The sequence below is a fragment of the Uloborus diversus genome, chromosome 6, assembly GCF_026930045.1.
Source record: "Uloborus diversus isolate 005 chromosome 6, Udiv.v.3.1, whole genome shotgun sequence".
Lineage (NCBI taxonomy): Eukaryota > Metazoa > Arthropoda > Arachnida > Araneae > Uloboridae > Uloborus > Uloborus diversus.
In genome coordinates this window covers 81,504,811-81,521,992 of record NC_072736.1, presented here as the reverse complement: position 1 = coordinate 81,521,992, position 17,182 = coordinate 81,504,811, and the positions used below count along the sequence as shown (strand labels likewise).

Here is a 17,182-nt window from a genome sequence, read left to right as displayed (position 1 = left end):
GTAGAATTTATTTTTATATTTTCATGGAAGTATCTCTTATACGAACGGAGATATAAGCATTTCTTTTAAAAATACAAATTTGATCTGAAGGTTTTCGGCTCATAGCACGCAGAGTTTTCCGTCAAACGTTACTAAACTTCCAGAATATTTGACAGCATACAAGAGAAACACAGTAATAAAATTTGAAGTTAAAATATTGAAAATTTGATGAAATATAAACATTTAAAGCAATTGGATTTTCACTGCGCATGAGCGAAAGATAGCAATTTATAACTTTCATTATCCAAAGCGCAAGTAGATCCTGCAACACGTAATAAGATTCCAGCTCGATATCTCTAAATTTAAAAAGTTATCAGCAATCTCATGAGCTGATTTTTAATAATTCTTGGCTAGGCGACGAATCGTTAGGGGTCGTCCGCAAACCGGCAACATTTTCTTGTTATCGTGCAATGTGAGACGATTATTTTATGTATTTCAACACCAAAATGTAAAATTAACAGTCATTAAATGCAATTAAAATATGTTTGAGCAGAAATGTAGAGGTCTCTAAGTCTCATTGTTGGCTATACTATACGAAAAAGAACTTTTGATGACCTCTAAAAAATCAAAGGTCAAGGTTAGAGGGTGCAAAAAAAGTAGTTTTAAACATCTTTCATAAAAGTGTATGAATATTTTTTAAAGAGGGGGGGAAGGGGGATTCGGGTTGAGCAGCACTTTTCTAAAATATTTCATGAAATTATATGGATTGATCAAATAATAGTGACTTAGAGCGAGTCAAAAACCACTTAAAATATTTACACCTCTAGCGAGGGTGCTCATACGCAAAATTTTAAGGGGGAGCTCAAAAATTTTCCCCATGGTTTAGCAGAATATTTTCCCCATGGAAACCCATTTCAATACGGATTAAAGATATTAAAATTTTACATTTTTAATAACTTGTTCATTAATGGCTGGAAAAGAAACTTTTGTACATTTTTGTAAAGAGTCAAGCACTAAAAGCAAGGAAGTTCTCATTTCCAATGGGATCTTGAGCTCCCACTTGCCCCTCTATATGAGCGCCCTTGACCTCTAGCTTGTTGCCAACCGGTAGGAAAATACCTTCATACAGATTAATTTCCCTAATAATTGTCCATTTTAACACGGATTGCATGTGAATCTCGCAAAACATCGCCAAACTGACACAAAATTATAAATTTCATTTTTACTTGAAATTTGTCGCCAACTTGGTGATTTATAGCCAAGTGGCCGTCAAATAAGGATATCACTTCTGTTTGTATTGAAATAAACATCGGTTTGTCCTAAGAAATGTTGTAACGGACATAGGCGGATTTAAGACTCAGTTCCTGGGGGGGGGGGGGGCAGTTTTTTTTTTTTTTTTTTTTTTTTGAGCAACATCTTAAGAGGGTGACTGGTATCAAGAGTGACACAGAGCTTCTTTTTAAGTGGGATATAGAAAAACTCAATTTAAGGGGTTCCGGGTGTTTCTCCCCCGGTGGAAATTTTGTAAAAAGGATATAGAATTCTGCGTTTTGAATCCTTATGAGGGGTAATTGGATGGACAAAAAATCTAGGGAAAAAATAAGCAAATAAAATTTTTAAAAAGTTATATACATTAAATGTGCTTTGTAATGTAAGTTAATGCTTAAAAAGAAATGGTGAATAGATTTAGAAAATAGGTAACAAGAGCCCATTTGAACAATTGAGGCAGTGAGAAGCAAAGGGATGTAAGTGGACATTTTCAAGTTTTAAGTAAAACGCATTTAAAGATAACGTCCTTGGTAGGCTTTAATTCAATTTTTTTTTAAATCATGCTGTACAGCAGCACCTACCAGGGCTACTAGTACTATCTCTTGCCCTAAGATAGAGGAGAGGTTCACTTACCATTTGCAATGGTTATCTCCAAATTTTTAATTTTGCCACTTGCATCCCTTTGCTCCTTACTTCCTCAATTTATAATTTATACACTTGACAAGAAATAAAATTGAAGCACATTTTGCTTAGATGTTTCAAGGACTTATCAAATTCTTTTCAAGGGAGTATTTTTCCTTTGTTTTTAGCTTCTAATTTGTTAAAATAATCGTCGATTACTTTAAGTATTGCAGCTGAATGCATAGCTAATTTGGCCTACATTTCTATACTTGCACAAATGGTTTTCATTTCAAAATAGACCCATTTTCAGCAACCCAGTTACAGTGCACCCCCCCCCCCCCCTCCCATCAGGAAAGGACATTAGCTCTTCTTTTAATTTTCTCGTCTAAATTATTAAAAAAAGAAAATAAAACAATCATGTTTTTTGTTTTAAGATTTTGGAAGATGTGTTGTTACTATGAATAAAGGCCTCCCAAAACTGGGGAGGGCATTGCCCCCCTTCGCCCCCCTCCCCATAAATCCGCCCATGGAAACGGACCCTTTTCGAGACATACGATTGCAAACAAAAGGGAAGGTGCACAACTAAAGCTCATATACCAAATTTCAACCTTCTACGGCACACCGTTTTCGAATTATGTGAGATACATATGTACATACAGATGTCACGATAAAACTCTTGACAATTAACTCGAGGATCCTCAAAACATATATTTCAACTGTCCATACAGTCCAGTAAAATTAGCCAAAAAAGGGCCTTACTTGGGAAAAAATTAAAACCCAAGGTTTATCTTCACAGAAAGTTGTGTCGGGTCATTTTCTCTAAACTGCTTAATTCTTGTCCTTGCTTCAAAAATAACAAATTAACTTGTATAGAAATAAAACTGACACTAGAATGCTTTAACAACATGTTTTTATGTTTGTAAACCAAGCTAAAACAAATTCTCTATTATTATTATACATTTAAATATTTTTTTTACATGATAAATGTCATTCCCCATGTGTGTCCCTACCTCCACCTTAAATAAAAAATTAGCTCTAAAGATTCAGGAAGGAGGAAGCCATAAATATTTGTAAATAAGTTGCTGTTTAAGCTATTAACAACTGTTATGCAATGTTGTAAAATAGAAAAATAAAGACTTTTCAAGGTTTGCACTATTTTGAAAAAAAAAAATGTCCTTTGATTTTTTTGTCTTTTCCCTGTCGAAGAATGGAATGAGTGTTTCTCACATCTGGTAATAGTTGTATTTACCCATAATTTAGTCTCTGAATTGTGGCCTCATTATAGAAATAATCTTAAAAGTTCTTTTTGCATAATTCGGTGATCTCAAGTAAAATCTTGTTAAGTATTTTTAATGATTGTCACTATCCTATCTCTGATAATTAATTTAATCTTCATATAAATAATAGCCAATGATCGAGTAACCCGTGAGTTTCAACAATGAAACTCGCTCCACGGCATGATAATTTGATAATATGATTTAATAGAGTTTAACATAGCTTTATTATGACAAGGCTGAACTCGATCGGGGAACTGTTTAACTCGTACTGTCATTTAAGGATAAGGCCCCTATATAGCGACTCTATTTAAAGAAAATGAAAAAACGTAAAAATGGTCAACAATAACCGCTACTATTGGAGTTAGGGGCTAATCCACTGGAGTTAGGGTTAAAACTTAAACTAAAATAATACACTGCTCGACATCGAAAATGCAATACCAAGAAAGAGTGGTCAGAAAGTGATGAAATTTGGAAAAAAGACAGAGACAACAAGGAATAATAAATGATCTTAATTTCAAAATGATAGGCAGAATACAGAGCGAGAACGGCGTCGGCTCAGTAGGATGTAGGACCACCGCGGACAGCGATACACAAAGAAACACGTCTAGGCATAGAGTCAATAAGGGTGCGGATTGGTGTCCAGAGGGATGGCTCTCCATTCCCTTTAACCATTTGCCACAGTTTGTCTTCTGAACCAGGCAGGGACAGAGTCTGCAAACAGCGTCCAATCCCATCCCACACATGTCCGATTGGTGACAGGTCAGGAGAGTATGGTGGCCAGGGAAGCATCTGTGTCTTGGAGAGCATGTTGGCAGATGCGAGCACTGTGTGGTAGGGCGTTATCCTGCTGAAAAATTGCGTTAGGTAGCCCTTGAAGATAAGGGATTGTCACCGGCCACAGCACATTATCCAAGTATCGTTGGGCCGTCATAGTGCCTTGAATACGAACTAGAGGTGATATGGAATTGCACGCAATTGCGCCCCAAACCATTATGCCACATTGTGATGCGGTGGGACGTTCCACAGTTACTGCCGGATTAGATCTGTCTCCACGTCGACGCCCCACACATATGCGGCAACTAGCACTGGATAAACAGAAGCGGGATTCATCTGAGAACACGACATTTCGCCATTCTGTCATCCACGTCGCTCCTGGCACCATACTAAACGTTGCTGTCTATGTTGTGGGGTCAATGGCAGTCTTCTTAGCGGACGCCGTGATTGCAGACCACGTGGACCAAACGACGGGAAATGGTTTTGGTTGACACGGGAACATTCAGGGTACCTTGCACCTGCTGCAGAATCGAGGAACAAGTGACTTGTGGGTCTGCTACAGCTTGTTGGTGGATGCGTCGATCCACGCGTTCTGACGTCACTTTGGCCGCCCCTGCGCACCTCAATCTTGCCACATTTCGTTGTTCCAACCATCTCCGGCACAGCGATGCACCATGCTCGCACTCATGTGGGTATCAGCTGCGATTTGACGTACGGACCAACCTCCCTTTCTCAGTCCGATCACCATACCCCTCATAAAATCGTCTATCTGCTGGAAGTGCGTTCTTTGACGGCGGCCTGGCATTCTCTCGTGTTACACGTATCCTCCAAGACAAAAACAAAATTTCTTCGATAATTCTCCAGTCAGAAATAACGACACGAATATTGCCCATTCTTCAAGTTTCTTCCCTTATATCTTACTTCACGTGCGTCGGAGAGCTGCGCATTTTACATCATTTACATAACTCAGTAATGTGTGTCTACGCTGAAATTTTCATAAATTTCTGAACACTCCTTCTTGGTGATGCATTTTCAATGTCGAGCAGTGTATCGCCAAACAGGCAATTGCTGCGTTCAAATACAAAAGCAAATTTTCACCCGTCATACCATGACGGCGACGATTATCTAGTTTTGTAATAATCCCTCAATGAGGGATTGACTCTTGTTTGTATAGAGTTTAACCACCTTACTTTAAGTGACATTGATTTTTACTTTAATTTTTGTCATTCCCCTGTCACATGTAAGGGAAACAAATGATCACAATAACTACTTTTTGCACACCATCCTTGGGATTTTTTTGACTTGCATAAAAATAGTGTTTACTTTCCCCACACTGGACTAAAAAAAAGAAATACGTCAATGTGCAAAAAAAGCTATGAAAAAGTCAATTTTCGGTTAATTTCGCGAAATTTTAAGGCTTACGTAAGAATTAAAAACTCTAAAGAACATAAATAATCTTAAAGATATGTGAAAAGAGTGTCAAAGGGAAGCATTTAAATGGTATGAATTAGGAAAAAATATTAATTTTCACAAAAATTTCAAATTTACTATTTTTCCTATATTTGGAGAAATTCAAGCCTTGGTAGAACCCGGAAGGAGTTGCTCAAACAGGATAATATTTTATATTTGTTTTGTACTTACCAATACGAATTTTTGGTCGGTATTGCAAATCAAGATTCCAACTTTCATTTTTTTCGGAACACCCTAATGCATGGACGTAGCCAGGATTCCCGTTAGGGAGGGGCAGACATAGACGCAACAAGGTATTGGTTTTTAGTTACCTCCTCCCCCAGGGGTGCCCATCACCTAAAAGAGTCATGGCGCAGACTGCGCCATTAAAAATTTTTAAGGGGGGGGGGGGGGGGTTTGAGGAATATTTTTTCTTTGGCGGGAGGCCCTTGCTCTTGAGGGAGAATTCGCGATATTTAGAAGAAAATGCCAGAGGGCCGCTGTAATGCGAGTCCCCGCCAGAATTTTTTTGAAATTAAAGTCCTAAAATTACAATTATAAATTATCTTTGGTGCATTAAGGATGAGCATGTGGGGATAAACAACTCTCTTCTAGGGGAGGGCAATTACTATCCTCTCTGCCCCCACTGGATACGCCCATGCGTTTAGTCCAGAGAAAGTGATCAAGTTAATGTGGGGAATATGATCATCCACAGTTGTTTAATAAGTTTTTTTTTTTTTTTAAACGTGTATGGGCTAAAATTCTGCCCAGATGGCAAAACGAAGAGTCATTGTTTTAAAGCTTTTCAACTCCCGAAGTTAATCTTGAAATGGAAAAAATTTTTACTTCAACCATGTTGTAGGCTTTTGGAATAGTGTAGGCAGCTGTTACTTGCCGTGAGGTGATCGAATGTTTTAAGAGGGCTTTTGAAGTTCCTTGGGGGTGATAAACTCAAGCCAACGCGAGACTATTTTGTCAACCTAGTTGGAGGGGCTTGTCCATGAGGGGGCCCGGTTCGGTATTAAAGTGTAGTATAAATTTGACAAGTTTTTATGGAGGGAGTAGTGGGACTTGGCATGACTCTCAGCGCCCCTGACGAGCATCAATCTACCTGGCCCAGATAATCCTTTTTGCTTACGTAGCACGACTGGTAGCGACCGATTAGTTAATCACGTGACAGCTAATGATCACGTGCTCCAATCAACCAATCAACTGCTTAGAATAGAAACCGCTGTGGTAACCAGTCGGCAGTTACTTACCGGCCGACCGGTGAGTTTCGTCGAACGCAACCTTTGAATTTGTATTTGCAACCTTTTGCTCATAATGAATAATTTTGAAATGATTGGGTAGACAGGTGCAGGGATGCTCCGTACCAGAATTATTGAGAAGGGGAAAATTTTCAATATACAAAATGAGACTCTGAAGACTCCGAGTTTTATAAAATAATAATTTCAAAAAAAAAAAAAAAAAAAGTGCACTCATTCATACCTACATAAGGAGACATATCACAGGCAAGATTAAAAAAAAGAGAATATTTCAATAAAATTGCTCCGCATTTTACCGCATCGTCAGTCGGAATTTGCCAAACAGGAAAATATTTTGAGGGGGTGGTAGGGACTTTTTGGAACAGGTTCAGAATCCAAAAACATTTCTGAGGACCTCTTCCTAGGTAGAGCAAATCAATGTGCAATATTCCCGAAAGTAAAAAATGATTACATGTGAAAATTTTCTGATATACATATGAACACAAATCTTTAAATTTGAGGATTTTCGTGCCCTCTCAAAGTCAGCTTTTTGGAAAAAAAAAAAGAAGCAAGAATACCTAACTAACTACAGAACGTAAGAGTTCTTTAGTAATAAAATAATACGTTATATGAGTTGAATTTATACATTTTTGTTGACAAAATATATTAAATATAGTTTAATTTTCGATAGTAAAACTTCATATCGATTTTTCACTAATCGATCATTTAACAGATGAAGTGAAGTGAGTCATGTTTGTTTGTGTGTCAGTTTTCGTTCTTCATGCGAAAGTAGTAAACTATGCCGCTTTAAATTTAGTTATAGTGAATATGCTTGTTACGATAGAGTACGTTTTCGTCACCCAGTGAAGTGCTTTTTTGAATGTATCCGTCCTTTTTTGAAAATGATTTCTGACCGAGTAACGTTTCAAATTATAATGTAAAACTCTGAAATAAGTTTCTGCTCGGAGAGGCTGGTGAGATGAACACGCTTTACCTAACTTTAGTGGAGTGCTATACAGTATTAAAATTATGTTGATCTTGATTGCTATCAATCAGCTTTCAAAGGATCTATCTGTGTCATTGTCATCTCATAAATAAGTGATACAAGTATGTCTACGAATTTAATCCGTCTTTCTACAAGCGGATATATCAGTATGAAGAATGCTACACTTTAAGTAGTAAATTTTTGCTAGGATATGGAACCAGTTGAAAAAGAATTTAGTGCCTTAGGAGGCCTATTTCAGCACATCATATCGGATTTAAAAGTAAGTTCTGAATTTTACCTGTTACTTTTTTCTTTTTTTTTTTTTTTTTTGACAGATTCATCGTTTTTTAAGCCCATTTCTCAATTGAGAAAAAGTATGAATGATATTAAAATTTAGCTTTACCCAATAAGCTATTTAAATTGTCGCTATTACTTCACTTTATATCAATCAATTTTCTCATTCAGGTGTGAAATCAATTTTGGAGGCGAGGGAAGTTTAATGATCTATTCCATAAAAATTCAACTTTCAACAGAGATGTGTGCAATTTTACTTTTTAACATAGAGAAGATTTGTCAGTTTTTATGCACAAGTGAAAACATTCAAATATCGTAGTTTAAAAGCCAAAAAAAGAAAAAAAAACTAATTTTTTGTTCCTTTTTCAGTTTTTTGTTACACTTAAAATTTACTTCACAATGTTTAAAAAGTTACATAAAAATCATGTAAGTGAATTTCCTCAGCAGCGTTTGAGAAAAATTAGTTTTTATAACTCATGGTTGTTCAGAAAAGTCAATATTAGCTCACAAAAAGCCTGTGTTAGAAAAGTGAGCTAATTAGTTGAGATTTTCACACAATAAATATTTTCATGTAGTAAGCTCAAAGGCGGATCCAGAAAATTTTCATGGAGTGAGGGATTTATTTTTATTAATTACCTCTTACTGCATATCTGATTCGTTACAGAACTATGAAGACCAGGACTAGAAAAATCTTAAAAACTTTATATGCATGTTCTACCGGGCAAGTTTGTCTAAAAGGTACATGTTCGAATAAACTTTTACATGCCTAGGTTTTTTTTAATTGTACAATAATAAAAATATTTAAGTTTGTTGTCTAGCATTAATCACACAAAAAATTAATTTCACAGTTTTATATCTGAATCAAGAATTATTTCAATATACAACATTAGTTTAAATAAATAGTACATAATTAATAATTAGAGTTAAAAATACAGTAACCCCGCATTATATCGCGCTTTTCGGGGGACAAAGAAAAAGAGCGATATATCCGAAAGCACGATATAACGGAGGGCATTAAAAATATTTATGTCTAATACACAAGTAAATTGGCATTCGTTCTTTTTGACATTAGTTTCTAATGGTTTCGATGTGGGTACTATCACACCTATTGAAATTTAAGTAAATTTTCACCGTCAGAAAGTTAAAACCATCAAATGGCGAATGAAGACGATCTTTCTGAGCTACCGCGAGATAAGAATGAGCATTCCAATACCCTCTTATTCCGAGTAGGTTTTCTAATCCGTTTTACTTGCTGTAGAAAGGATGTGAAAAGTAAAAGAAACCAGATTGTTTCCAAGAAACTAGTACGGCCGTCCAGAACATTATTCCCTTCTTTGATGCAAATCCTGGTTTGTGCAACCAAGTACAAATCTTTTCTGTACTAAAAGAAGGGCGTATGTTCTCTTCTACATGGGCTACTATGACACTTGCTTGATGTCTCTCACACCTTGTAAAGGCAATCTATCTATACAAAAGAAGATGTCAAGTAGTTTACAGACCATCTTAAACTGAAATATACTGTGCGGGTATGTACATTTGGATGACAGGAATTGCTGCTGCTTTTCCAGCGAATTCAGAGGAATTGCTTCCTTTTGTTCATTGACAAAATAGAGAAGAAAGAGACCTTCTCTGTGCAATACCATATGTTTTCGGAAATGTTTTCAGACTTACAGCAATGTTTTTTTCTTATTTTAGGCTTTAATATTTCGGGAGACAGAAGAAAAGAGCGATATATCCGAATGAGCATTATAACGAGGTGCGATATAACGAGGGGCTATTGTACTTAATTTAAAAATTGTAATAATTACATGCCCCGCCGGGTATGTACTAAGGGTAAAAGATTCATGCCCAATCGTAATTTTTACATGCTCCGGGCATGTTGGGCTTCCGATATAATTTTCGAGCCCTGATGAAGGCGGAGGTGCTCCCGCAGCATTTTAATTAAAACCAAATAAAATATAGAGATGTAACTAATGGGAAAGGGGGGGGGGGATTTATCTTTCATTCAGTTTAAAAGTGCGAGGATATAAAAGGAAAGAAATAGGTCCTATTCCTTTCACGTCCCCAAAGATAATCTAACTGCAATTTAAAACTTCACCTTTGAAAAAATTTTGGGGGAGTGTTTAGAAAGACTCCTTCTCCTTAATATCTCGGAATGTTGTCTAAAACGGGAATTGTGTAAAAGCTAGAAAAAGTGTTTTAATCCCATTATTTCCCCTAATTTCTTGAGATGATCTCTATGATTGTGGCTTTAGGGCTTTTAGTTTGAAAAAGTCCAGGGAAGAATTACAAACTCCTTCTTCTAACATCACTAAAGAATGTTCAAAATTGCCTTTTTGAAACTCAAATTAAAAAAAAAAAATTCTGTATAGAGTTTTGAACCTCATTTCTTCCCCTAAAGTAACCAAAGTTACCTATAGGTACAATTGCCTCTTTAGGTCTTTAATTCCGAAACATTGTTGGTGCAGAGTCCTTCAAAGGAGTATTTGCCCTTGAGTAGACCTGTCAAAGTTCAATTGCCATGTTTTGGGCTTAGTCGTTTAATTAATTTCTCTGCAATTTTATTAAAAAAAAAAAACACTTACAGTAAAACCTGTAAAGTTGACCACCCTTGTAAGTCGATCACCTGTCTAAGTTGACCACTAAAGTAGTGCACTGCAAGTGGTCAACTTATACCCAAGTTTTACTGTATAATGTATTTTGTGACTCTAAAAAAATCAAATAGTGTTTCTTAAAGCCATCTTTAAACTAGAGTAGTTTTTTTTTTTAAATACCAACCCTGTTCTTTCCTTAATTATGTCTAACTTGCTTCACAGTTACTTTACAAACTTTTCATCTTCACAGTGAGATTCAGAAGCGTAGGGTCGGGGGGGGGGGGGGGGCACGTGCCCCTCAACTTGCTGAACAGATTTTTTTATTACTAAAATTGGTTGCCTCTGTTGTCCCGAAATTAAAACGAAAATCATCTCAGGAGTTTCTACGCGGCTACTTATTACTTTCATTTTATGCTGACATTCCCCAGTAAGGTAGCAATAATGTATAAATTTCCTATAGCCCCAGCCTTGGAGCTCGGAGGAGTTGTTACAATTACACAAGCTTTCAAATCGGCATATAAGAATCAAGCAAAATAAAGATAACTTCACTCACTGTTCATCGTCTCTGCGCCGCTTGCAGAGGCAGATCAAGAAAAAATCGACTGAAACGATAAGTTTTACAAAAAATTACACTAGAAATGGCACGATATATGACATGATGAAAAAATGCGCCCATTTTAGTCGTGAGGGGTTTTGAATTAATTATGTTAAAAACAGACTATTTTGCGATCCCCATGTCTTCACTGGTTATCGAAAAAGAGGCTTATTTCAAGGCAGAGTAAGATTTTTGAAGTCGAAAAAATGTTAAAATAACCATTTTTTAACAACCATTTTTTTATGCATATGTGTTTGAAATTATAACAGTAAATAAAGGATTAGTTTTTATTTTAACTATGCAAGGTACCACTGATTTCGTTCATTGCGTGTGATAAATTAATTCACAATGAAACTATATATATGTGTCAGATTTCTTTTTATTCAAAAAAGTTAAGTTAAGCTGACATAATTGGTCTTAGGAATTTCACAAAATTGTTTTGAGGTTTTAACCTGGGCCTGATTAACACACGGAACAGGAACGTTGCAGGAACAAGAACCTGGACAACAGAATTTTAGGGAAGCCATACAGTAGGTTTTTTAATTTCAACACATTTTTGGAAATTACTACTTTGAAAATGTGATAATTTTCTTGTGAGAGGGAGACACCAAATTTACAAGGACCTGGGCATCCCTTGACTTGATCCGGTATTGATTTTCACTGTTTTTTTTTTTTTTTTCAAATTATCTATATAGGATAACTATCCCCATCCAAACAGTTTCATTGGGGGTTAAATATCATAAAATGTAAATTTAAAATGCATTCTAAATACTAATCTAAAATTTTTGTGAACATAATGCGACTCATTAATAAAAATTTTATTCTTCCGAAGATGAACTCTAAAGTTTATTTTCGTAAAGAACTTCAGTATCTTAAGCTCCACCATTAAATATCTGCAATAAAAATGTTCATTTACAGATGCCTGGTAACACAAGGCTCCCAACACTATGACAAACTTCCAAAGCCACCGCCTACCATTTACCGCCTGTTTTTAGTTATTGTAATCGGCACCTGTATCACAATGACAGTGTATCAGGTAAAGTGCCGTTATGGGAACCTGGGAACCATCAACAGGGAGTTAGTGACTACATCACAGAATAAGAGATCATCAAGTGACAGAACAGCAGGGAATCGTCCCTGTGGGACTACTTAGAGTATCATGATTGACCTCCCAGAAAGAGTTCTCAGAAATGAGTCTTTTTAAAGGATAATAGACGTTTCTCGGGGAAAGAAAAAGCCGGCCGAGTTGAACATTTTGTGCAGAAAGGCTCATTCTCTTCCGATTCTTGAAAAGGAAAATATCTCTTCTCTCCAAAGATTTAGCTACCATGCAGTATCGAATAAATTCTGAAATGAATACTTCGTCTTGCTCTTGAGTTTTAAAACTTAAATCTCTTCATCTGCAAGATGTTGAAACATAAAACTGTTTTATCTCTTTTCTAAAAAGTTTCTGTGACAGAGAGTTCGTCTTCTATTAAAACAAAGAATGATGGTGAATTCGTAGCTAGGATCGAAGAAAATTCTAAGCCTTCAACGAACCAATTACTAAGTAATGAAGATAACACTGAGGAACTTGCAGATGTTGCAAAAGCAACAGAATTTAATAATATGTTATGTGATGATGTATCTTGTAATGAAGAATTGATTACCATAGATGAAGAAAAATCAAAGCCTACTGATGATTTTGAAAGCCAACAACGAGATACCGAAATAAGCAATGGTGATCCTGCTAATGGCATAAGATATGCAAATATTAGCACTGGTCCTTTTCAGCCGAAAGATTTTAATAAAATTCAGAAATGTCAAGGAAAGTCTAGAAGTTTTAAAGACTCTTGGTACTCTGAGTTTCCTTGGCTTGAGTATAGCATTATGAAAGATGCAGCTTTCTGCTACTACTGCAGGTTATTTTGTTGTGAAAAATCAGGTCGGGGTGAAGATAATTTCACAAGAAAAGGGGTTTCGAACTGGAAGAAAACTTTGGAAAAATTCCGAAAGCATGAAAAATCAGAGATGCATTTGAAATCATTGCATTTTTGGAATGAGAAGAAAATTAGTGGTAACACCATATGTGACAATTTGTCTTATGCTCATACAAAGCAAGTGCAACAAAATAGAACGTATTTGAGGTTTGTTATCGAAACTATTTTGTTTTTGGGTAAGCAATGCTTAGCTTTGAGGGGTCATGATGAAACAATGTCTTCTCTGAACAAAGGGAACTTCCTTGAGTTGCTATAGCTTCGTGCTAAAGATAAAGGAGTGGACATTATCCAAATGATGAGCTCAAAAATTCATTCATATGAGAGCGGCCAGATTCAGAATGAAATAATAAATATCATAAAAAACAAGATTGTAGTCGATATTGTTAATGAAGTAAATTCTGCGTCTGCTTTTTCAAAAATTTGCGACGAAACAACTGACCGTAGCACAAAAGAGCAAGTCAGTATTTGCGTGAGGTATCCACAGAAAACAGCAGATTCCTTTTTAGTTAAAGAAAGGTTTTTGGGATTTGTTGACGTTGAAGAGACGACGGAAGAAAATTTGCATCGTACTATAAAAAATTATTTGCAGAAGACAGGGATAGATTCGAGCAAACTGCGTGGACAGGCATACGATGGCGCTTCAAATATGAGTGGAAAATTTAATGGAGTTGCTGCAAAATTCAAGGATGAAGAACCAAGAGCACTATACACTCACTGTCATGCTCATCTTCTTGATTTGGCAGTAATGCGATTCTGTGAAGAAATAAAGGAGCTGAGAAATGCTCTTAGCGTTGTCAATTCATTATATAACTTAATAAATGCATCTGCAAAAAGGTTCGCAATATTTGAAAATATTTGCAAGAAAAGTGAAGGTTCAGTTTTTAGAAGACTTTGTAGTTTGTCCAAAACACGTTGGACAGTTTGTCATCGTGCTCTCTTAGTGGTGATAGAAAATTTGCAAGAGATAATTCAGACACTACTTAAAATTTCCGATGATTCGTCAGATGTAAAAATAGCTAGTCAAGCAGATGGCTTGCTGACATTAGTAACGAACTTTGAATTTATATTCTGTTTAAAATTTTTGTTCCGTGTTTTAAGTGTGACTGATATTCTGTCAAAAGAAATACAAAGCATAACATTGGACATTTCATCTTTTTTTTCAAAAGTTGAAGCACTGCTACACTGTGTGTAGTACCTCCACTCCTTCCCCCACCACTCTTTTGGTGAAAGCTTTGTATATGGTAAACTTGAAGAAGTAGCAATTTGCTGGACTCTTACTTCCTTAACTTTAACACTGGGGAAAGGAAGCAGGTTTTTTTTAAGTCCAAAAATTTTTTAATTTTGATTGACAAAACTGTGGACGGTTGTGAATCACGGACAAACACATGTGATAGATTTGAAACACTAACTAATCAAGATTATTTTTTTCATTGAATGACTAAATTTTTTTGACATATTTAAAAAAAAAATTTCGCCCCTATGACGTGACATTCAAAAGAAAAATATATTTTTTTTATAATAATCATTTTGTGGGAGAAAAGAAATATGATGAAAACTTAAAGAAAGAAAAAAAGCCTGAGAAGGGAGGAGGGGGCAGTAAATTTTGCTTTTAAAATACTTCTTACATAAAAATTATACCTTTTGTGCTCCATCTTTATAGTACTTTGTCCAGTGACAAAGCCCTTCCACACTTCTTTCTTTTCTTAAATCAGTAAAAATGATAGTTTGCTGTTGCTTGCATGCAAGTAAGGTCGGGTGATTAGAGAAGAAATACAAACACTCTATCTTTCAGCCATATTTGAATCTCTTCCATGTGTGTTCAATTTTTGCAATTACCAGTTTTAAAGAAAAGGGGGAAGGGGACACTTAAGCAGTCACCTGTTTTTCCAAAAATATCTTTGGAAGACTCATCGAGGCTTGAATAAATCATTATGTTTGATCATTCCTATTTTTACACCTGCATCTCAATTTTGTTCGAGCCGTTTCTTTTCCAATTTCCCACGATCATCAGTGCCCAAATTTGACAGTCCTTATATCATCTTAACTGTCTACAGAAGTTGTGCTGCCGAAAAGTTTAACACCCCTGAGTCTCCCCTTGTCCTGTGCATTCTGCATTCTACAGAGGTGGCCAGTCTTTGTTATCCAGACTGCCTAGTTCATCAATAGTATATTAAGGTCCTGTTAGTTAATTTACCTTGGAATGATAAGCGAGTCGGCAAGCATGTTTCTTCAACAAGAGAGAAGGGGGGAAATATTTGGGACCTTAAATTTTATGATGAAGTTTATCCTTATTTTAAAAATAATTCGAGAATGATTGAATACAATTTTTTTTTTTGGAAACAAACTTCAATTGGAGAAAAAATTGGATCAAAGGGGGATGCAAGGCCCCTGGAAGAGCGAGGCCGTGGGCTTTCGCCGACGCCTTGCTATGCCTCTGCCTCTCTAAAGGAGCTGGAGATATGAATTGATAAAAACTTCACAAGACATCCAGGGTAAAAAACAATCAAATCTTCAATTGTCACCCGGCGTCGACAGCATGGAGCCCCTGCAGGTGGCAAATGGGGGTTGGAAAGCAAAGGAAGCTGGAGGAGGGGTGGGGAAGGTTAGGCCCCTTGTTCTTAAATAAAATTCAAAACACAAATACTGGCTTGGTATTTATTAAAAAAAAGAATAAAGATAGAAGGAAAACATACATTCTCTCTAAACATAAAAAAGCAAGAAAATATTTAAAAAAAAAAATCCTTGCAAATAATCAGTTCTATCTACATTACCACTCCTTCTTGTAGTGAACATTTCTGGTATTTTATTGGTTCAAAGTGTCCACCACAATCAGTTCTATTGCTCTTCCGTTTTAAAATGAATATATCCGTTCAAAGTTTCCACATGATCCCTTGTGGAAAAAAGCATAACTTTCCTCGAAGACATGAGAAAACTTGATTGTCCTTGCAATGATATGATTCTCTTTTGTGTTTAGTGAAGAAAAGACACTATGTATGGTGCGTACATAACCGCCGTTGTGCACAGCACATAGTTCAAACTATAGATACATTGTAGCTGCAGTCAAGTGGTTAAGAAACCCGGCTTAAAAATGATTTTTAGTAGTAACAGTCACAGTACTGTGCTTTCATGCATCAGTCTAATCACCTTTTCCTATTATCCTACTTTGCTTCTCCCTTTCAAAAAGAAAATAAGCTTTCATGTTGGGAACATCAAAATTGAATTTGTTTATGAAATATTGATGTTTTTCATAATTTTGATTCACCTTATACTTTGGTGTTCATTACATTACACTAAAAATGGTTTAATATCGTTTATATGTTAAAAAAATGTGATATTAGCATTGTGTGAAATACAAACTAGTATGTTGTGGCCATCACGAAACTTTCTTCTATATCTTTCTTACAATTCTGATCCCTCCCCATGCTTGACGAGGAGACATAATTCCCAACAAAAACAAAATTGCACACGCCAAAACTTGACGACCATCCTAATTCCCGATTTATCTCAAAAGCAAAGCGAAGAATGAAAATTGAAAATTATTTTAAAAGCCTTGCTTAAAATATTTACAAACATTTATTTGTTAACAAACTGGCAACAGTTAAAAAGTTTAAATCATCGCAATTTTTGCTGGTCATTTTCCAACAATTCAAATCACGCGAAATACTCAGACGACAGTTTATTACGATTTATTTCTCTTATTGTTGCAGTTATAAAGCTATTTTTATTCTCACAAAACTCAGCCCCCCATGGAGCGATTGGCGCCAAAATTTAACCAACGCCTGTTTACATATAGATTCACATTTATTCCAAATTTCATCCAGAACGTAGCGTTATTTCTTGAGATATGGCACTCACAATGGAAAACAAAGAACGTTCAATTGCGCCATCCCCTTTTCAGCTATTGACGCCAAAATAGAATCAGTTCTTATACACTCTAAGGGCTACTTGTCGATAAATTTTTGTTTGATTCCGTTCATTATTTCTTGAGATACAGCAGTCACAATGGACGACAAAAAACGTTCTATAGCTCAACCTCCGTTTGAGCTAGTGACACCAAAATTTAATCAGCACATGTACCTGTTAAGGGCAGCATATGGACCAAATTTTGTTTGATTCTGCTAG

The 17,182-nt window shown here is 36.0% G+C and overlaps 1 protein-coding gene across 1 annotated transcript in view; it reads left to right on the top strand.

Moving 5' to 3' along the window:
• Nucleotides 1-7,809: 7,809 nt before the first annotated feature.
• LOC129223996 (uncharacterized) overlaps nucleotides 7,810-17,182 on the top strand; it is an 84,785-nt gene continuing 75,412 nt past the window's right edge. Inside the window, exon 1 of the mRNA XM_054858389.1 lies at nucleotides 7,810-7,878. Coding sequence (XP_054714364.1) covers nucleotides 7,810-7,878 — 69 coding nt within the window. The remainder of the gene's footprint in view (nucleotides 7,879-17,182) is intronic.